Source organism: Scyliorhinus canicula, chromosome 3 (assembly GCF_902713615.1).
Source record: "Scyliorhinus canicula chromosome 3, sScyCan1.1, whole genome shotgun sequence".
Classification (NCBI taxonomy): Eukaryota; Metazoa; Chordata; class Chondrichthyes; order Carcharhiniformes; family Scyliorhinidae; genus Scyliorhinus; species Scyliorhinus canicula.
In genome coordinates this window covers 14,602,059-14,625,048 of record NC_052148.1, presented here as the reverse complement: position 1 = coordinate 14,625,048, position 22,990 = coordinate 14,602,059, and the positions used below count along the sequence as shown (strand labels likewise).

The following is a 22,990-nucleotide window of genomic DNA, read 5'->3' as shown; positions in this document are numbered from 1 at the left end:
CTCCCGGAGTCGAAGAGGCACGGTGTCCTGTACCCGTTTATTCGAACAAACATCATTGAGCTCTGGAGGTGCTTCGGACGCGACTGGTCCAACGTGACTGCGCTGAGTTGCAGGTAGTCGATGGCTCGATCAGCAGTGCTGGGGTGACCCTGTGATGATTGTCTGCTGAGGTCGTAGTCGTTGAGGTTCGGTTCGGTTGATGGCCAGGATGGCGGCCCCCGTTGATCACACGTGGCGGGTGGTGAAGAAGATGGCGTCCAAGATGGCCGCCACCGTGGCTCGCACGTGGCGGGCGGCGAGGAAGATGGCGGTCCCCATGACTCGCACTTGGCCGGCCGCATGGAGGAGGATTGCCAAGATGGCAGCCCCCATGAGTCGTACATGACGGGCGGAGGCGGAGTCGGCAGACACGCTGCAGCATTACGGGATCTGCGGGCCTGTGAGTTGGGGGGGCGAGTGCTCTGGACTGCGGGAGAGTTAGAAAGTTTCGACTTCGCCAGGCATACTCTGGCGTAATGTCCTTTGCGACCGCGATTGCTGCAGGTCACGTTGAGGGCCGGGCAGTGCTGCCGTGGGTGTTGGGGCTGGCCACAAAAATGGCACGCTGGCGCTCCATAGTGAGTGGGTTGCCGCGTGGCGCAGTCCTGGGGCAGTCGCTGGTCGGGGGCCCACGATGGGGTCGCTTGGTCCGCGGGGAATGAGTTTAGACTTCGGAACGCGACCTCCATAGTCGTTTCTAGCTCTACAGTGTCCTCCAGGTTCTGGGCCCCTTTCTCAAGTAGTCGCTGGTGCACATAGTTAGACCTGAGCCCCGCAACGTATACATCACGGACAGCGAGTTCCATATGCTGGGAGGCCGTTACAGCCTGAAAGTTGCAGTCCCGAGCAAGAGCTTTTAAGTCGCGCAGGAAGTCTACCAGCGACACTGCAGGGCGCTGGCGGCGGGTCGTGAAAATGTGCCGCGCGTAGACCTCGTTTATCGGCCGCACGTACAATCGGTCGAGCATAGCAAGGGCCTCAGTATATGAGGTGGTAAAATTGAGTTGCGTAGAGATACGATGGCTCACCCATGCGTGCAGTAAGGTGTGTTTCTGCTCCTCTGTATTCTCGGATGTGCTTGATTCAGCCAGGTAGGCCTGGAAACATCGAAGCCAGTGTAGGAAGATTTCCTTCACCTCTGCAGCCTGCGGGTCGAGTTCTAGTCGATCAGGTTTGAGGGCTGATTCCATAGTAGTTTTCTTCAAGTTTTCTAAGACTATTAAATTGATGTAACCATCAATTCACTCGGAACACGATTGGAAGTAAACTTAATAGCCTTACAACTGAGCCTGCCTGCGACCAGAAGAACTGAGGGCAGGCTCACGGCTGCAGCACTTTATACTTCCGGAGGTGGGAGGGGCCATGGGCGGAGCCAAGGGTGGAGCCCTGTGCAAGCTCCTCATCTCCCCTTATGGGCAGAGCCGCGCAACGGCACACAGACAGAGCCCACAAGGACATAATACTATGCAATACAATACAGTGTGAATTACAATACAGTATGAATTCACCACACACACCATCATTCTACCGTAATCCATGTACCTATCCAATAGCCGCTTGAAGGTCCCGACTCAACTACTTCCACTGACAGTGCATTCCATGCCCCCACTACCTCTGGGTAAAGAATCTACCTCTGACATCCTCCCTATATCTTCCACCCTTCACCTTAAATTTATGTCCCCTTGTAGGTCCAGTTTACTCAGCCTCCCATCATAGGACTCCTGCCTCATTCCAGGAATCAGTCTAATGAAAATTTGCTGAATGATCCCCAAGAGAATTAGATCCTTCCTGAGATAAGGGGAACACAACAGCATTCACTTGGAATCTTGCCAAAGTTCTATACAATTGTAGGAAGATTTCCAAATTCTTGTACCCCTTGCAATAAAGGTCAACATGCCACTTGCCTTTCTAATTGCTTGCTGTATTTATATGCTAACATTCTTTTATACATGTACACCCAAATCTCTTTGGGCATTAACATTTCAAAGTTTCGGGCAGCACGGTGGCGCGAATGATGAGCACAGTTGCCTCACGGCGCTGAGGTCCCAGGTTCGATCCCGGCTCTGGGTCACTGTCTGTGTGAGATTTGCAAATTCTCCCCGTGTTTGCGTGGGTTTTACCCCCACAATCCAAAGATGTGCAGGGTAGGTGGATTGGCCAGGCTACATTGCCCCTTATGGAAAAGAAAAATTAATTGGATACACCAAATTTATAAAAAGAACATTTCAAAGTTTCACGCTTGTGAAAAATATTCTGTTTTTCCATCCTTACGAGTAAGTAAAGTCACCATAATCCCAGATAGAGTCACAGATGTTTACAGCATGGAAACAGGCCCTTCGGCCCAACTTGTCTATGCCGCCCAGTTTCTATCACTAAGCTTGTCCCACTTGCCCGCATTTGGCCCATATCCCTCTATACGCACCTTTCCCATGTAAATGTCTAACTGTTTTTTAAAGGAAAAAATTGTACCCGCCTCTACCACTGCCTCTGGCAGCTCGTTCCAGATGCTCACCGCCCTCGGTGTCAAAAAAGTTCCCCTCTGATCTCTTTTGTATCTCTCTCCTCTGTCCTTAAACCTGTGCCGCCTAGTTTTAGACTCCTCTATCTTTGGGAAATGATGTTGAGCGGGATTCTCCGACCCCGGACCGGGTGGGAGAATCGCCGGGGGGGGGGGGGCGCGATTCACATGACGCTGCTCCGACACCGATCCACCGAAGAATTGGCACTGGCACGGCGTCAGTCGGAGGCCACTCTACACGGGTCCCCCCCGCCAAACTGCTGCGTGCGATGGGCCGAGTGGCCGCTGAGATAGGCCGAGTCCCGCCAGCGCCGTTCGTGTGTGGTCCTACCCGGCGGAACCTCGCTGTTCATGCTGCGGGGAAGGCGGGCTTGGGGGGGGAGGAGGGATCCGACCCCGGGTGGGCCTCCACCATGGCCTGGCCTGCCAATCGGCGGGCTGGCTTCTCCTGGTGGGGGCCTATGTTCCTCCGCGCCGGGGCCCTGAAGCTCTCCGCCATGTTGCGTTGGGGTCGGCGCGGAGAAGGCAACTAGCCCGCATGAGCGAGTTCGCGCCAGTCGCAGCGCGCATGCATGATTTCACGCCGGCCGTAGCACGCATGCGCAGTGCCGCCGGTTCTGATGCCATTATCGGCAGCTGGAGCTGCGTGTGTCGCTCCAGTGCCATGCTGGCCCCTTGTGAGGCACAGGATCGCTGCTCCGAAGGGCCTGTTGACACCGTCGTAAAAGGCAATGGCGTTTACGAGGGCATCAACACTTAGCCTCAGGATCAGAGAATCCCGCCCATTGACCTTATCTATGCTCCTCATTATTTTGTAGACCTCTATAAGACCATCCCTAAGCCTCCTACGCTCCAGGGATGAAATATCCAGCCTCTCCTTATAACTCAGACCATCAGATGAGCATGGGCTGCTTCACCCTTTAAGGGGGAGAGCTGACTGGTGGTGATTTATCCTGAGGATCACCACAATTCAGGCGAGGGGCAAGGTTTCGAAGGCTTCTGTGGGAGTTTTCACATAGTTATTCAACTATAGTGTACCTCATTCTCCAACTGACCAGACGACAGTTAAGAGTTGGTGTTCAGTTTAAACTTTTATTCCAAGCTATAGCCAGGGAACTCGGCTACCAGCAGGTGACTTGCTCGTTTCCTGAGCACAGACAATACATGTAAATTAAACTTTGTGTGTTATCTGAATTAATTAGCATACAGCAATCAAAAGAAAACATTTGTTCAAAAATTATCTATGTCTATTCACAATTAAGAATTAGAAGTACATGAAATCACCAATAATGGGGGCGGCACGTGGCGCATTGGTTAGCACTGGGACTGCGGCGCTGAGGACCCGGGTTTGAATCCCGGCCCTGGGCCATTGTCCGTGTGGAGTTTACACATTCTTCCTGTGTCTGCCTGGGTTTCACCCCCACAACCCAAAGATGTGGAGGTTAGGTGGATTGGCCACGCTAAATTGCACCTTAATTGGAAAAAAAGATGCAAATGCAAATCGCTAATTGTCACAAGTAGGCTTCAAATTAAGTTACTGTGAAAAGCCCCTAGTCGCCATATTCCAGCGCCTGTTCGGGGAGGCTGTTATGGAAATTGGGTACTCTTAAAAAAAAAAAATTTTTTTAAAGAAATTGCCGATCATAACCAAGGCACCTACACAATATTATAATGTGCTCGGTATATAGGTGCCTCTTATCTACATTTTCTCAAACAGTTATTAGATTAAGTAGACACCTGAGCTATAGCCCCCCTAAACTCACTTACATTGTCCTGTGTTTTCTGATTTTGATTTGATTTGATTTATTATTGTCACGTGTATCAGTATACAGTGAAAAGTATTGTTTCTTGCATGCTGTACGAACAATGCATATCGTACATAGGGAAGGAAGGATTGACTGCAGAATATAATGTTACAGTTATAGCAAGGTGTAGAGAAAAGATCAATTTAATACGAGGTAGGTCCATTCAAAAGTCTGATGACAGCAGGGAAGAAGCTGTTCTTGAGTCAGTTGGTACGTGACCTCAAACTTTGGCATCTTTTTCCTGACGGAAGAAGGTGGAAGTAAGTATGTCTGGGGTGCATGGAGACCTTAATTATGCTGGTTGCCTTTTTGAGGCAGCGGGAATTGTCGACAGAGTCGATGGATGGGAGGCTGGTTTGCCTGATGGACGGGGCTACATTCACGACCTTTTGTAATTTCCTGCGGTCTTGGGCAGAGCAGGATCCATACCAAGCTGTGATACAACCAGAAAGAATGCTTTCTATGGTGCATCTGTAGAAGTTGGTGAGCGTCGTAGGTGACATGCCAAATTTCCTTAGTCTTCTGAGAAAGTAGAGTCGTTAGTGGGCTTTTTTAACTATAGTGTCGGCATGAGGGGACCAGGACAGGTTGTTGGTGATCTGGACACCTAAAAACTTGAAGCTCTCGACCCTTTCTACTTCGTTCCCATTCATGTAGACAGGGGCTTGTTCTCCATTACGCTTCCTGAATTCGATGACAATCTCCTTCGCTTCATTGACATTGAAGGAGAGATTATTGTCATAGCACCAGTTCACCAGATTCTCTATCTCATTCCTGTATTCAGTCTTGTCATTGTTTGAAATCCGACCCACTACTGTGGTGTCGTCAGCAAATTTGCAAATCGATTTGGAGGGGAATTTGGCCACACAGCCATAGGTGTATAAGGAGTATAGTAGGGGGCTGAGGACACAGCTTTGTGGGGCACCGGTGTTGAGGATGATCGTGGAGGCGGTGTTGTTGCCTATCCTTACTTATTGTGGCCTGTGGGTTAGAAAGTTCAGGATCCAGTCGCAGAGGGAGGAGCCGCGGCCAAGGCCGTGGAGTTTGGAGATGAGTTTCGTAGGAATGATGATGTTGAAGGCTGAGCTGTAGTCAATAAATAGGATTCTGATGTATGTGTCTTTGTTATCTAGGTGTTCCAGGTTAGAGTGCAGGGCCATGGAGATGGTGTCTGCTGTGGACCTGTTGCAGCGGTAGGCGAACTGTAGTGGATCAAGGCAATCCGGGAGGCTGGAGTTGATTCGTGCCATGACTAACCTTTCGAAGCACTTCATAATGATGGATGTCAGAGCCACTGGACAATAGGCATTAAGGCACGCTGCTTGGCCTTTTTTGGTACAGGGATGATGGTTGTCTTCTTGAAGCAGATAGGGAGATTGTTGTAAAGAGAGGTTGAAGATGTCTGCGAATACCCCCGTCAGCTGCTCCGCGCAAAACCAGAGCACTCGTCCGGTTACCCCATCCGGGCCAGTGGCTTTCCAAGGATTGACCTTCGAGAAGGCTGCTCTGACGTCTGCAATGGTGATCTCAGATACAAGTTCCTCCGAGGCTTCTGGGATGGAGGGCTTGCTCTCGCTGACCTCATGCTCAAAGCGGGCACAGAATGCGTTGAGCTTATCAGGGAGGGGTGCATTGGAGCCTGTGATTTTACATGCCTTCATCTTGTAGCCCGTTATGTCTCGCAGACCTTGCCATAGACGGCGGGGGTCCGTGTGGATAGCCTGGAACTCGAGCTTGGTCCGGTACTGTCTTTTGGCAGAGGGGCTTTGAGGCCGCGTTGTTTCACTCTCAACTGCAGGCCTGCACGTTTTCCACGCTTCCTGGAGTGACGGCTTCTTTTCCAGCCAAGGAGACGGTGAGAATATGCAGTGTTAATGGTATAGTTGTATCCAATGAGGTTATTCACTCTGGTCGGTGTGTGGATGGAGGATTTGTTGCCTTGTTTGCGGTTCCTGCCTCGGAAAATGGGTCTGCGTGGTTGAGTGTTCCGGGTCGCTGTCGGGCTGCGGTTTGTCTTCACAGGTCGGTGGATGTCCAGACCACGTGGATGGGGTGGACGACGTCTCTGCGATCGCGGTTGCGGATGAGGCGATGGCCGAGTCCGTGTGTTGGGTCCGCAGGGTCCTTTCCAGATCACAGTCTTCCTTCAGAGGACGGATGATCTCTAGACTTGCAAGTAGATTTAAAAGAGCAGTATTAATGATAGTTAGGCTGTGGGAGTTGATTTTTAGGAGTATGAGCGACTGTACGGGGGGGGGGGGGGGGAGTGGAGGGAGAACTTAGGGTCTGTCGGGGGTTGCAGCTCTCCAGGTCAGAGTGGTTGGGAGCTGGGGAGGGAGAGGGCTCCAGCTGCTGCAATGCTATTCTGGTCATTGGAGAGCAGCAGAGTGAAGGTCCCAGCTTCTGCAGTGTTTCCCTGGTCTCTGGGAGCCTGTAGAGTGAAGGCCTGTTTCACATGTGGTTCACGTGAGCAGCAACTGTCTTGTCAATCAACTTTATGTGTGCAGGCACCCTTGCCTTTGTTCTCAGTCCTTGGCAGTTGTATCTGTTACCATAGCAATGGTCTGAGGTTATCTATCTCCAGAACCTTCCAGTGCTCCCTTAGGTTTTAATTTAAACCTTGTATATAGGTTTATACCTAAATCTACGTTTTTATATCTAAATCTACCTCTTCAGGCACCTTCACGAATAACCTCAACCAGACAGGAATTGAACCCACGCTGTTGACTTTGTTCCATCATGAACCAGCTGTCCAGCCAACTGAGCTAAACCAGCCCCCAGTCCTTCCTACCTGAGACTTATCCACATTCTATTTAATTTGCCACTTTTTGTGTCGTCCTCATATTTCCAACTAACTTTGTATTATCAGCATCTTAGATACATTACTCTTTGCCGAAGCCATTAATATAGATTGCAAGCAGCTGAGGACTCAACTCGCTGCAGTCTGTCAACTTGTATATGCCCTAGTCTGCTTCCTGTCCTTCAACCAATCTACAAAATCAAAATGCTGCGGATGCTGGAAATCTAAAATTAAAAACAGGATCCTAGAAATACTCAGCAGGTCTGGCAGCATCTGTGGAGAGGGAGACAAAATACTTTAGGTCAAGGTCCTTTCCTTGCCAGGGGCTGGTTTAGCTCACTCAACTAAATCGCTGGCTCTTAAAGCAGACCAAGCAGGCCAGCAGCACGGTTCGATTCCCGTACCAGCCTCCCCGGACAGGCGCCGGAATGTGGCGACTAGGGGCTTTTCACAGTAACTTCATTGAAGCCTACTCGTGACAATAAGCGATTTTCATTTCATTTCATTTCTTCATAACTGAATAAAGTAACAATATAATAGTCTTTGAACAAGTGAAAGAGGAAAGAAGGGCAAAAGGGAAGGTCAGTGATAGGGTGGGTAGAGGATGGGAGAGATTAGCTGACAAAATATTTCATGGTACAAAGGGCGAAGTAATGGTTATAGTAAAGAGGAATAATGTTTGTCTGAGTGGATGTTATGACCGAACAAGGAACAGCTGTGTCCGAAAGCAACAGTATGAAAAACAGAATTAAGACCTGCACATGCAAAAAAAAACAGAAACAAAGGGTGAAATTCTCAATGCCTTTGTCTAAGTGCAGTGACGGGCAGTTCTGGTGGCACTGTTCCTGCTGACCAGAATGGCGTGAAGTCACAGCCAATTCCAGGCTTGGAGCCTCGATAGTTATGCAGGAGCAAATATCTCTCCAAATCACCTGGCGGGCTGGGAGCTAACTCATCCACCCACCGTCAGTTTGTGGGCTTGAAGGTCTAGGTGCCATATTTAAACATCAGTCCAACACACTCATGCCACTCTCTCCAGCCCACTCGTCCTCACAAGACCCTGCAGGATGTCATGAACTCAGGGCAGAAGGCCCGAAGCCTCAAGAACACGTTTGCACCCCATTTCATGCCTTTGAGGTCTTGATTCAAGGAGTCTGGATGCCGAGGCACATCCTCTACTCCAGGGCTGGTTCGATGAAGCACAGCAAACTCCCCTCTCTGGACTGGGAGGCCATTTTCTTGGAGGCCAACGTGGCTGAAAAACGTGCCTGAAGCACATCCAGTGCAGGAAGCGGATAAATGATCTCATCCGCACTGCCAGCGTAACTCCTTGTGGTGAATGTATAATTCACACTGTGTATCACTGTGTCCCTGTGGGCTCCATCTGTGAGCCGTTGCGCGGCTCTGCCCACACGGGGAGATGAGGAGCATGTACAGTGCTCCGCCCATGGCTCCTCCCACAACCGGAAGTATAAAGTGCTGCGGTCTTGCGAGCCTGCCCTCAGTTCATCTGGTCGCAGGCAGACTCAGTTGTAAGTCGATTAAAGCCACAGTTTACTTCTACTCGTGTCTTGAGTGAATTGATGGTCGCATCAATTTAATCGACTTAAAAAACCACCATGGAATCAGCCCTCAAACCTGATCGACTGGAACTCGATCCACAGGCCGCAGAAGTGAAGGAAATATTTCTGCATTGGCTTCGGTGCTTCAAGGCCTACCTGGCTGCGTCGACTACCTCCGCTGTTCCTGAAGAGCAGAAACTCAGTCTTCTACACGCACGGGTGAGCCATCGCATTTGTACTCAACTTGATAGTACCGACTCGTACACCGAATCCCTCGCAATACCCGATCGCCTGTACGTGCGGCCCGTAAATGAAGTTTACGCGCGGCATATTTTTACTACCCGCCGCCAGCGCCCTGCAAAGTCGCTAGAAGACTACCTGCGCGACCTAAAAGCTCTAGTACGAGAATGTAACTTCCAGGCTGTGACAGCATCCCAGCACATGGAACTCGCCGTCCGAGATGTGTATGTTGCAGGTGTCCGGTCCAATTATGTGTGCCAGCGTCTCCTCGAAAAAGGGGCCCAGAACCTGGAGGACACAGTAACACTAGCGACTTCGTTAGAGGTCGCTTTTCAAAGTTTAAACTCGTTCCCAGCCGACCACGCGACCACATCGTGGATCCCCGACCAGAGATACCCCAGGCCTGCGCCGCGCGGCCACCCGCCCACCACGGAGTGCCATCGTGCCACTTTTGCGGCCAGCCCCAACTCCCACGGCAGCCCTGCCCGGCCCGCAACACGACCTGCAGTAGCTGTGGACGGAAAGGACATTTTGCAAAGGTATGCCTGGCTAAAACCAAATCCTCAAACTCGAACGCTCTCCAGAACAATCGCCCCTCCAACTCACAGGCCCGCAGACCCCGCAATGTGGCAGCGTGCCTGCCGATTCCGCCTCCGCACGACATGAACGAGTCATGGGGGCCGCCATCTTGGGCGCGATCTTCCTTGCCGCCCGCCACGTGCGATCAACGGGGGCGGCCATCTTCGAAACCATCTTCCTCGCTGCCCGCCACGTGCAATCCACGGGGGCCGCATCGTCGTGGTCTGCTGCATCCTGCACAACATAGCCCAGCAGAGAGGCGACGTGCTGGAGGAGGAGAAGGACGGTCAGGATGAGGGGAGCTCCTCCCCAGATGCATGGGACATAGGGGATGGACGGGAACACAAGGCTGCCCAGCACTGGGCCAGGAGGCATGGGAGGCGCTGGTAGCTGCCTGTTTCGGCGACCACGGTGGGCGGCAGTATTGATGGGTATCGGCACAGGCAGCGGGTTCGGCACCTCCCCAACGGATGACCACCCTCACCTCCCCCACCCCCACCACCACCATAACATCCTCACTCCCACACCCCCAACTCCCCCACCACCACAACGCCCGCATGCACACCACCCCTCCATGACACACCGCCTGCGCCACAATGGGATGGGGGCACGGTCGCTGGTGTACGCAGGTCTGCTACAAGGCATGGATGATGATGACAGCCTGCTCTGCGATGGGCTCCGAGCCATACATCGTTCGACAATGTCTGACTCATGGCCACATCACAACCCTCCACCTGGGTGTCTGCACGCAGCCCTGACACTGCATCTCATGGCCTTGAAGTATGGCCAGGCTGGCGTCGGGGAACCGTGGGGAGGGGGGCAGTGGGGGGGTGGGGTGGCCGCAGGTCACACACACCGGAGCCCAACCTCTATCGCAGCATCCCTCACACACACTGGCACACAGTCCCCACCCCACCCCCGCAAACATCGGACAGAGTACAGAGGCATAGGTGTGGAATGTGAGTAATAACAGACGTCTTGTACATGTGCCGTAGCCCATCTAACTAATCTGTGCCCTGCACCCGTGTCAACTCATTCATCCGTGTCTACCTTTCTGGCCTTACGGGCCCTATGACTACGTCTCGGTGTTCCCTCAGATGGTACAGCAGAACTGGAGGTGGACTCCTGTAATTCCTGCCCTGTGACTGGGGTCCCCGTCGGCGGCTGCTTCCAGGGGTGGCCCGGCCTGGATGGGCCAGGCCGCACCTCAGGCAATTGGGTGACGTGGTGCCACCCTGTTCTGCCCGCTGCCCATCAGGTGCACCAGGGGCGTTGGCAGTGGGGTGCGGAAGAGGCGCAGGGGTTCCGGGACCCCCCTGCAGGGGGACCCGGGACGGGCACCAGCACCTCCTTCCCCTTCCCGGTGTGCCCAGTGCCCCCCGGGGCTCTTCATGGGATGGGGGTGCGGGCGGATCCAGCACCTGGGGCACGGGCATCACCTGGCGCTGCCAGTCCTGGAGGTCCACCCTGGCATCGACCAGGGTCTGGACGTTCATGGCCATGGAGCTCAAGGAGTGCGCCACCCGTGTCTGGCTCTGTGCAACGCAGTCCATTGCCCGGCCAATGGCGCTGATGCTGTCAGCGATGGCCTGCAGAGACTGGGCCATGGCCTGCTGAGACTGGGCCGTGGCCTGCTGGGACTGGGCCGTGGCCTGCTGGGACTGGGCCGTGGCCTGCTGGGACTGGGCCGTGGCCTGCTGGGACTGGGCCGTGGCCTGCTGGGACTGGGCCGTGGCCTGCTGGGACTGGGCCGTGGCCTGCTGGGACTGGGCCGTGGCCTGCAGAGACTGGGCCATGGTCTGCTGAGACTGGGCCGTGGCCTGCTGGGACTGGGCCGTGGCCTGCTGGGACTGGGCCGTGGCCTGCTGGGACTGGGCCGTGGCCTGCTAGGACTGGGCGAGGTTGTTGAGCACCTCTGCGATGTTCAGCTGGCACTGGCCCATGGCTTCCTCTGCGACGGCAGCCCTGTCCCGGGCCACGGAGGCCGCGTGCCCGGATAGCCCCAGGCCTTGCAAACTCAGTCCCATGCCCGACACCGTGCCACCATTGTCCCCACCGCGGACACCACCCGTGCGATGTTGGCCTGTGTGACACTCATGACCGGCACCATTTCCTGCTCCTGGATGCAGATGCACTCCTCCACCTGCATCTGCAGGTGCTGGAAACCGGCCGTCACACTATTGCCTCTGGATCCCTGACTGCATCGAGTCTATGGGTGGGCGGGGGAAATCTAGGAACCCGGGACCCGTCTGGGCGGCAGGTGTTTGCCGGGGCTGGGCTGCCCTCCGACCATCCGGCCCCTCGGCTGCTCCTACCTCCACCTGCTGTACCGGAGCGGCTGTGTGGTGCGCACCAGCTAGTGTCCCAGAAGCCTCACCACTAACATGGCCAACCGAGGTGAGTGCTCCGCGGGGTGAGGGGAAAGGGCTGAGGGGAGAGGGCTGTGTGGAGAGAGCTGAGGGGAAAGGACTGAGGGGAGAGGGCTGAGGGGAGAGTGCTGAGGGGAAAGGGATGAGGGGGAAGGGCTGAGGGGAAAGGGCTGAGGGGGAGGGCTGAGGGGAGAGTGCTGAGGGGGAGGGTTGAGGGGAAAGGGGGGAGGGCTGAGGGGAAAGGGCTGAGGGGTGAGTGCTGAGGGGAGAGTGCTGAGGGGGAGGGCTGAGGGGAGAGGGCTGAGGGGAGAGTGCTGAGGGGAAAGGGCTGAGGGGAAGGGGCCAGGCAGGGGAGGGATCTCAGTTGGTGGCTTGCCCCCGACCTCAGCAAGGGCAATCTCCCGGTCCTCGGGTGCACCGGCTATGTCCAGTGTCCTCTGCTCGTGAACGGTGAGCTGGCGCAGGTCAGGTTCACCCCTCCCCGGTTCGGGCTCACTCCCGTTGGTTGCGGGCGCTCTTTTCCTGGGTGGGGGGAGGAATAACAGTATTGTTAGGCGGTCCACTGCATGCAGTTGGGTCTATGTTGGCATGGGTGCACAAGGCACAGGGCCAACGTGACTTGTATGGGCCACACGGCTGTGGTTGTACCATCCCCCTGGGGAGGGGATGGGTGTCACACATGTAGGGGGTAGGAGGGTTGGTACCATGGGCACACAGCTGGATAAAATGATAAAATATTAAAACATGCTGCTGTGCAGAGAGACCTGGGTGTGCTAGTGCATGAGACGCAAAAAATTGGTTGGTGCAACAGGTGATTAAGAAGGCAAATGGAATTTTGTCCTTCATTGCTAGAGGGATGGAGTTTAAGACTAGGGAGGTTGTGCTGCAATTGTATAAGGTGTTAGTGAGGCCACACCTGGAGTATTGTGTTCAGTTTTGGTCTCCTTACCTGAGAAAGGACATACTGGCACTGGAGAGTGTGCAGAGGAGATTCACTAGGTTAATCCCACAACTGATGGGGTTGGATTAGGAGGAGAGTTTGAGTAGACTGGGACTGTACTCATTGGAATTTAGAAGAATGAGGAGGGATCTTATAGAAACACATAAAATTATGAAGGGAATAGATAGAATAGATGCCAGCAAGTTGTTTCCACTGGCGGGTGAAAGCAGAACTAGGGGCCATACCCTCAAAATAAGGGGAAGTTTTAGGACTGAGTTTAGGAGGAACTTCTTCACCCAAGGGTTGTGAATCGATGGAATTCCTTGCCCAGTGAAGCAGTAGAGGCTCCTTCATTAAATGTTTTTAAGATAAAGATATATAGTTTTTTGAAGAATAAAGGGATTAAGGGTTATGGTGTTCGGGCCGGAAAGTGGAGCTGAGTCCACAAAAGGTCAGCCATGATCTCATTGAATGGCGGAGCAGGCTCAAGGGCCCAGATGGCCTACTCCTGCTCCTAGTTCTTTTTTCTTATGTATTCACCTGGCTGCGCTCAGTAGGTCGTGGAGCTTTTGCGGCACTGCTCGCCAGCCCTGGGTGTCACCACGGTGGCATCACGGCCGCGCCCACATCCCTCTACAGATGCCGGGCCACGTTGGCTGGCCCCCCAACGGCCGGGTCCGGGGTACAGATGCCCCCCTCCTCTCCTCGAGGGCATCCAGCAGCGTCTCCAGGTCGTGGTGTGTGAACCTGGGCTCTGCTCAGCATGGTGCCATGGTCCCCATCGGCAGCCTGTGCGCTTGCGTCACCTGTTGTGCGCCTCGGCGTTTACGCGCTTCCCGCCACGCCCCTACTGGCCCCCTTTTCAGCCAGAGAATGCCGTCTAGGAACGGGCGCCGGCAGCGAGGTAAACCGTGCCCGTTTTCCCACCGGCGCCTGCACTCTGTCGTCGGAGCGGAGAATCGCGGCCCTATGTGTTTCAATTGTATTATGGTCAATTCTTCCGAGAGAATCTTTTATTGTGAGATTACTAATTAATTCTTCCTCATTGCATGACATTAGATCTAAATAGCTTCAATAGACAAACTCAAATGCTCAAAGCCCTGAGACATGGTGACACTCATGAGCTGAATGGACTCCTCCAAGTTCATGATCCTGCACCACCTCAGGTCACTCAAAGTAGAGCCAATTTTCTTATGGTTCCCAAGGGGCAGACAGGAAAGTGGATTTAAAGCTACATCAGATCAACCACGATCTTACTGATTGGTTGAGCAAACCAAATGGGCCCATTGGCCTACTTCTCCTATTTATGCTCCTATTTCTTATGTTCTTATTCTTTATTTCCACGATTTGTCTTTTCACCAGTTACCAATAGGGGCTGGTTTAGCTCACTGAGCTAAATCGTTGGCTTTTAAAGCAGACCAAGCAGGCCAGCAGCACGGTTCGATTCCCGTACCAGCCTCCCCGGACAGGCGCCGGAATGTGGCGACTAGGGGCTTTTCACAGTAACTTCATTGAAGCCTACTCGTGACAATAAGCGATTTTCAATTTTCAATTTCAATATAAGGAACGTTTAGAATCACGAGCTATCGGAGCTCAGCTTCTTCCTCAGGTGAAACAAAACCTGTTGGACTTTAACCTGGTGTTGTAAGACTTCTTACTGTGCTCACCCCAGTCCAACGCCAGCACCTCCACATCAATATAAGGATGGTCTAGTGTAGTTCATGTAAAAATAATGTGATCTACATAATGTTTTCTTTCTCATTCATAGCATGTCTGAAATGTGATGTTCAGGAGAGACTTATAAGTCCTGCTCTCCTTCCTGGGCCAACTCTCCTCACTGAGAAAACCGAGAGCCTCCGAGACTACCAGAACACAAACAAAGCAACAGATCCTGGACCCCTGCAGCACAAACTCCAAGTTATAAAGTAAGTAGTCTTCTTCTATTTTGACTGCAGCTAGAGTACTATGTATAATTCTGGTCATGCATTATTGGAAGGATGCTGTGCTCTAGAGAGCACACAAACGGGATTTATTTGGCTAGTTACAGAAATGGAGAATTTTAAATGTGAAGAAAGATTGGATAGGCTGGTGTTGTTTTCCTTGGAACAGAGAAGGCTGAGGGGAGGCTTAATTGAGGTATAAAAATAGGGTGTACGGTGGAGCAGTGGGTAGCACTGCTGCCTACAGCGCTGAGGACCCGGGTCCAATCCTGGCCCCAGTTCATTGTCTGCGTGGAGTTTGCACATTCTCCCTGGGTCTGCATGGGTCTCACCCCACATCTTTGGTTATGGGCGCGAAACCCACGCAAGCACAGGGAGAATGTGCTAACTCCACACGGACAGTGGCCCAGAGCCGGGATTGAACCTGGGACCTCGACGCCGTGAGGCTGACCACTGCGCCACCGTGCTGCCCTATGCGTTTTCTTTTGATTAATATAGCACAGTTTGTTATTAAGCTTTTCACTTTAGTCCATGGACTTGCCCATCCATATCTCTGTAATCGCCTTAGGTCCTGCAACTATACTATACAAGATCTCTGAGTTTCTTGCACTTCCCTGATTTTCATCGTTCCACCATTGCTACCTCAGCCCTAAGTTTTAGAAGTCCATCCTTCAACATCTCCACCTCTTTTTTTCTCTCTTTCTTTGAACCTATCCTGATTAAGCTTTTGGCCACCTATCCTATCACCTTTTCTCCGCGGCTCGGTGTCACATTTGGTCTGACAACCATTCCTGAGCACACATTTTTCACTCAGAAATGGACACCGGGCAGTCAAATGTCAACGCCTGGATGCTTATTAAAATCCTTACCTTACAGGGCTCTGAAATCCGACGGTGTTTGTGAATCTGTATTCTATGGGCTTCCAATTATCATCAGACCCACAAACTGCTGGAAACTGGACTGGGATGAACTAGAGACAAACCACCAAAGTTTTCACGCGCTCTGTCATACTTTGAAGGTAGGAATCAGAAAAAACCCATTGCCCGATAAGGTATAAATGTAGAGTAAAGGCAGGAAAAGAACATATGTTGCAATGTGAAAACGTCTGAAACTAATTTCACTGTTGCATGTTTTGGCTTACTTTTCATTAAATCTAAAACATCAAACATTGAAGTGGTTCTTTGACTCAGAGATGGAGATACCCATTTCTTTATATTGTAAGCTTTCAGATGACAGCCCCACTCAATTTTTTATGTGAAAGATTAGCTTATGTAAGGAGATGTAAATATAGATGCACCAGATTGAATTGCCACAGTAAGCTTTTTACAAATAAATTATATATTCACTATGAAAGATTGATGCTGCAATGATTGTAATGGCTATGTAACATTTGGCATGAAATATAGATAATACTTCATCAGTTGTCTATGAGAAAAGATGAGTATATTAGGTATACATTAAATAGAGTAAGCAGAGATTGTGGGTGGGATTCTCCGTTGGCTGGCACCGAAATCGCGAAACGCGATTGGGCGGAGAATAGGTTCCAACGCCAAAATTGCAGCGGGGGTTGATTTGACGCCAAATCGCAATTCTCTGTCACCTCGACAGCAGCGTAAATACGCATGTACAGTACACTGTTTGCATGTTATTAGCGGGCCCGGCCCGGTATTCTCTGAGGCCCCCGCGATTCTTCGCCTCCAATGGCCAAGTTCCTGACGGCGTAGTTCACTTGCACTTTCATGAAATTATCGCCGTGGTTGATTAAGTATAGCGAGGAGGAAGGACACAGAGAGGTTCGACCATGGGCTGCCGGCCGGACACTGGCCGAGCTCGCTGGGATGGGGGGGGGGGGGGGGGGGGGGGGGGGGGGGCCTGCCAGGACCAGGGGAGAGGGGGGTGATGGGGGAACAGACCGAGTGGCCGAGACTAGGACTGGAGCGGTGTCCAGTCATGGACCGCTGTTGCCGTGGTCTGCAAGGCAGCCATCTAATTGCACACCCCAGTGACCACCCACCTTGGGCCCTGGTTTTGCAGAATGACACCATGGGTGTCCCACCCCCGCATCCAACCGTCGCCATACACCCCCGCCCAACCCGGCTGCCATCTGCCGGCAGCCCAACCAGGGTAACGTCGACACTATACCCTATAGGGGGGGGTACTGCTGGTAAGGGCAGTGCCAGCCAACGGTAACCCTGGCAGCAGGGACGGGTGCCAGGGCCAGTGGTCCCCATGGCGCCAGCCACCGATGGGGCCAGGGGTGTGGTGGTGGGGAACATGCCGGGGTAAAGCCCGCAGTGCCAACCGGTACCATGTAGCCCGTTGAATCTGGTTGGGCACGGGGGTACGCACCATACTAACATGCCAGCCTTTCATCCCCTGCAGACAATGGATATTGGAATTCAACCAGCAATGGTGGCCTTCCTGCTAGGCACCACAGCCCTGGGGGGATACCCTGCAGCTGTACGAGCTGGAGCTGCTCGAGGAGGAGGAAACTGCAGCCGCGGAGCATGCAGCAGAACAGGTGGCTGTTGTGGTCTGCTGCTTCGTATAACACAGGCTGCTACTTGATGCAGTCTTAACTAAAGGATGATCCAGACTCTGAAATGATTTCAACGTGTTTATTGAACTATTAACACAGTTCTCAAACGAGTTTGACTCTCTGCTAATCTAACTGTAGTAACTCAGTCGAACTGTACCAGCTTGCTCTAAGCCACGTGCTGGGGTGTGATGCTGCTGATCAACCCTGTCTAACTCTCTAGATGTCTGTCTGTGGAAAGAGGCAGGGTGTGACTGCCTGATCCATTTTATAGTGTTTACGTCATGTCCCTTTGTGGTGATGCCACCTCTGAGTGTCCTGACTGCCCATTGGTTGTGTCCTATCCTGAGTGTTCATTGGTTGCATGTTTGCATGTCATGACAGTGGCAACCGCCCAGGATGGAGAGCCAGCCGCCGTCCAGGCCGAGGAGGAGGAGTATCAAGGAGGTGCGACATGAGGCCTCGCTTGTACCGGCAGTGCCTGTCATTCGAGGACCTGCCGGACCGGCCATGCCACCGAAGACTCCGGCTGAGCAAGGAGACAGTGCAACAATCAGCCAGGTCTTTGTTTTTTGCCGAGTCTGGTAGCCAATAGACATACCAATCTTAGGGAGAACCTCTTCGTCTCCACCTTCTGCAGCACTTTCCTGCCGGAGCTATCCCACTAACGGGTATAAAGTGCCCAAACCAATACCTTCGACCACTCACCTCATGGCTGCCACCAGAAGTCCTAAGAATGAAGTTCCTCAAACTTCTTTGAAACAGCGTAGGAGGCTGAGGACATGAGAGCTCAGAGTAGAAGCGGGATGGCCACTTGAATTTCCTACCCACCACTACTCTGACCTCGCACAAATTTCAGGGCCACCCTAATAACGCCAGAAGTGGAGAAATTGATCTTTACAAAAGCAAACTATGTGAGTACTTGTGAGAAAGAGGAATTGAAAGATGTGCTGAAAGGCTGAGACTTTTTGCTTGAGATGTGGGCGTCTCTGACTGGGTCAGAATTTGTTGCACATCCCTAATTGCCCTTGTACTCAGTGGCTTGCTCGGCCATTTCAGATGGCATTTAAGAGTCAACATTGCTGTGGGTCTGGAATCACATGTAGGCCAGACAGGGTAAAGACGGCAGATTTCCTTCACGGGTATTAGTGAACCAGATGGGCTTTTCCAACAATAGTTTCATGGTCATTATTAGACTTTTAAATCCAGATTTTTAATTAATTCAAATTTCAACATCTGCTATTGTGCAATTTGAACTGGATCCCCAGACCATTACCCTGGGTTTTGTATTACCCTGGGTCATTGGATGACTAGTCCATTAACAATACCACTACACTATTGCTTCCCCGATATGTGTGTAAATGGAACAGGAAGAAATTTGCATGAGGTATAAGCACCAGCTCAGTCTAATTGAGCCAAATGGCCTATTTGCTATATTCACCATATAGTTATACATAATCTATGAAACAAATTGAAATGCAACAATAACCTCTGCCACGAGAGGAAGTTCATATTATATACATAGTTTACTGAGGACCTCAAGTGGAAGAATCCACTTACTGCAAAAAGGTGGACTAGGAGAAATTACTGTTGCAGTAGTTATAGTGAAACATAATAATAATCTTTATTGTCACAAGTAGGCTTACATTAACACTGCAGTGAAGTTACTGTGAAAAGCCGCTAGTCGCCACACTCCGACGCCTGTTCGGGTACACTGAGGGAGAATTCAGAATGTCCAATTCGCCTAACAGCACGTCTTTCAGGACTTGTGGGAGGAAACCGGAGCACTAGAGAAAACCCACACAGACACGGGGAGAACGTGCACACAGTGACCCAAGCCGGGAATTGAATCTGGGACCCTGGTGCTGTGAAGCAACAGTGCGAACCACTGTGCTAACGTGCCGCCCACCACAAAACATCCCATCCTTAAAGATCACTATAAAAGCTCAGGAGATCAAAGAAGGAGATTTATTAGGAACCAAAAGAAAAGGCGCAATACAGTGTCAACATATAGGTACCAAGGGGACTACCAGTCATGCTGGTCCCAATCCAGACCGGCTCTGCCCATCAGCGGAGAAGCTCATATGACACGGGCCCCACGGAGAGATCAATTGGGTCATCCCCGTGGGTCTCGTGAGGGTTATTACATCCCCCCCCCCCCCCCCCGAAGTTTACCCTGTCGCTGGATGCAGAGGAGGCCTCCTTCGCCACTTTGCCCGCAGTTATGCTTCCAACAGCTGTGGGTTGAGGTCTGTTTAAGGCGCCGGCATTCGAGAATGGTCCACGTTTGCCAAGAGCTACAATTTTAGGCATGTCACCTCCTGTCCGCACTATCTTCTGGAGGTCTTGTTTCTTCTCCACCTCCCCACCATGATTATGAAATATTAAGTTTAAATGGGTTCAGAGCCGTCGGCCCATCAGTAGCTCTGCTGGCGCTACCCCAGTCATAAGATGCAGCGTGGTCTGAGAATTAAATTTAAAACATGCCATTTTGTTTCAGCTGATCACGTGGTTTGTTTTTTCACGCCCCTCAAAAAGGTTTTGATGAAAGGTGATATGGGGCAGTTCGAATATGCTTCACTCCATTCGTCTGCTTAAGCCCCAGAAATTCCTCACTTGTGAAGGGGGTGCCGTTAACGGTGACAAGCACCTTTGGGATACCGTGACTGCTGAATGATTGACGTAGCTTCTTCATGGTGGCTCGCAAAGTGGTGGAAGGCATCCGATTTACATCCATCCTCTTTGAGTGGGCAACGACCAACAGCTTCAATCCCAGGAAAGGCCTGGCAACGTCAGCGGGCAAATGCACCCAAAGGGACCACTCCCATGGGTGGAGCGAAGCTGATGGCAGGAGCTTTTGATGTTCTTGGCACACCACACACTGCTGCACCAACCTCTCAATATCACCATCAAGTTCTGTCAACCACATGTACCTCCTGGTGATCATCTTCATTTTGGAAACCCTCGGATGTGCAAGTCCTGTAAAATGTTTTTTTGGCTTTGCCTCATAAGAATGCCATCCTCTACACTAAGCTCCTGTTGCTTGGTGGCGAATGCTCGCAGTTCTTCTGGAGGTTTCCCCTGCAGTCCCCCATGTAGGACGACCTGCCGCATTTTTGCCAGTGTTGGGGCCTTTTGAGTCCATACACAAATTTGTGAGGCCGTGACATGCAACATGCCCATAAAATTAAGTGCCAACACTACTTGGGAGGCATATAGGCAGTGGGAATCAGCGTAATCTGTGCGTCTGAGCAATATCCTAAAGTATATTCATATGCTGCCAACAGCAATTCCCATCACTGGATCTTCGCTATCAAAGCTATCAGCTATCAGTCTTCTTTGAAAGGGCTGAGTATGGGTCTGTGGTCTGTGATTATTGTGAAATGTTGTCCATAGACGTACTGGTGAAATATTTTAACTACAAAGATCACGACCAGTCCTTCTTTTCAATTTGAGCGTAACAGCGCTCTGTGTCCACCAAGATTCTTAATGCATAGGCTATTGGCCGCTCTGTCCCATCGTCCTACCGTGATGGGACAACACTGCTCCAATGCCATGTGGGGAGGCTTCGCACGTGAGTATCTGCAGTTTTGACAGGTCATAGTGCATCAGTAGCGTGGAGGATAATGCTGGCGCAAATGCCTCTTCTAGCGGCGCCTTCCATGCCCATTTCTGGTGCTTCTTTAAGAGTGCATGTATGGTTGCCAGATGTGGAATAAATTTTCCATAATAGTTAATGAGCCCGAGGAATGGCCTTAGCTCTGTCGTATTCTCTAGCCTTGGGGCCTGCTTGATGGCTCGGACTTTCTCTTTTACCGGGTGCAACCTATCTTTGTCAACCCAGTATCCCAGATATATGACTTCTCACTTGTCTTTTTTCAGGCGGACACCTACTTCTGATATTCGGTGGGGAACCTCTTCTAGGATGTCTAGATGTTCCTTCTTGGAGGCTGTTGCAATCAACACGTTGTCCAAGTAGACAGCCACGCTGGGGAGCCCTTGGAGAATGTTTTCCATAACCCACTGGAAATTGACACATTCGGACGGCACTCTAAATGAGAGACAGGTGTACTCATACAATCCCCTGTGGGTACTAAGCATGACATATCTGGATGCCGTGTCCAGCCCCAGCTGGAGGTATGCATAGTGTTCGGGCCAGGGTTTAGAGAACCCCAAAGTGTATCATAGAACCTGACCCACAACTTTTAATAGATTGTGGTATGGGGAGCACACGGCCAACTCTCCAGGTGTGGTACAGTAAAAATGGAAACTTTTTTTTTTAAGCAAAACAATGTTTATTCTATGAACTCAAGTTAACCTTTTTAAAACATACGGTGAACATCTTAGCAACCATCACTTCAAATACAACCCCCAAAGAATGCAACACTCAGTAATCCTTAATAACTTCCCAAACAACATCCAGAAGACAAAAGAAACACCTTTTAACAGAAGCACATTAGATTTACAAGGAGAGGTTGAGTAGACTGGGACTGTACTCTTTGGAATTTAGAAGGATATGGGGGGATCTTATAGAAACATATAAAATTATGAAGGGAATTGATAGGATAGATGCAGGCAGGTTGTTTCCACTGGCAGGTGAAAGCAGAACTAGGGGACATAGCCTCAAAATAAGGGGAAGTTTAGGAGGAACTTCTTCACCCAAAGAGTTGTGAATCTATGGAATTCCTTGCCCAGTGAAGCAGCAAAGGCTCCTTCATTAAATGTTTTTAAGATAAAGATAGATAGTTTTTTGAAGAATAAAGGGATGAAGGGTTATGGTGTTCAGACCGGAAAGTGGAGCTGAGTCCACAAAAGATCAGCCATGATCTCATTGAATGGCGGAGCAGGCTCGAGGGGCCAGATGGCCTACTCCTGCTCCTAGTTCTTATGTTCTTATGTTTACATTCACTACTGAGAACATTTATAATTCTGAATTCACCAAATGATCAAGAGATAGTATTTTCATGGCAGAGAGTTCACCAGTACAGTACTCTGTCTGGCTTCAGCTCCAACACTGAAAACAAAACTAAAACACACCCTGCAGCAAACAGCCTAAAACAAAAGTAAAAAGCTGACAAACAGCCCAGCTCCACCCACATAGAACAGTACAGCACAGAACAGGCCTTCGGCCCTCGATGTTGTGCCGTGCAATGATCACCCTACTCAAACCCACGTATCCACCCTATACCCGTAACCCAACAACCCCACCCCCCTTAACCTTACTTTTTAGGACACTACGGGCAATTTAGCATGGCCAATCTACCTAACCCGCACATCTTTGGTCTGTGGGAGGAAACCGGAGCACCCGGAGGAAACCCACGCACACACGGGGAGGACGTGCAGACTCCGCACAGACAGTGACCCAGCCGGGAACTGAACCTGGGACCCTGGAGCTGTGAAGCATTTATGCTAACCACCATGCTACCGTGCCGCCACACTCTGACATCACTGATAAACACCCATTTCTTAAAGGTACATTTCTTAAACACCCATTTGTTAAAGGTACTCTCACATGACAATGATTCATATCCAGCTTCGAGAAAGAATGAACCCGAAAAATTTTCACACATGGCATGGGGTACTTGCCTAAGCGGGAGGCCTTGTTGACCGTCACATCAACACAGCTCCTGTCCCACCAGGGGCCCCAACATCCTTGGCCACA

The 22,990-nt window shown here is 51.3% G+C and overlaps 1 protein-coding gene across 6 annotated transcripts in view; it reads left to right on the top strand.

Moving 5' to 3' along the window:
* The window catches only part of LOC119963830 (meiosis 1 associated protein), a 145,630-nt gene that overhangs the window by 65,224 nt on the left and 57,416 nt on the right, over positions 1 to 22,990 (top strand). For all 6 annotated transcript variants that reach the window (XM_038793158.1, XM_038793162.1, XM_038793159.1 and 3 more), the window contains 2 exons: positions 14,621 to 14,777; positions 15,669 to 15,810. In XM_038793158.1, the coding sequence (XP_038649086.1) occupies positions 14,621 to 14,777; positions 15,669 to 15,810 (299 nt within the window). The remainder of the gene's footprint in view (positions 1 to 14,620; positions 14,778 to 15,668; positions 15,811 to 22,990) is intronic.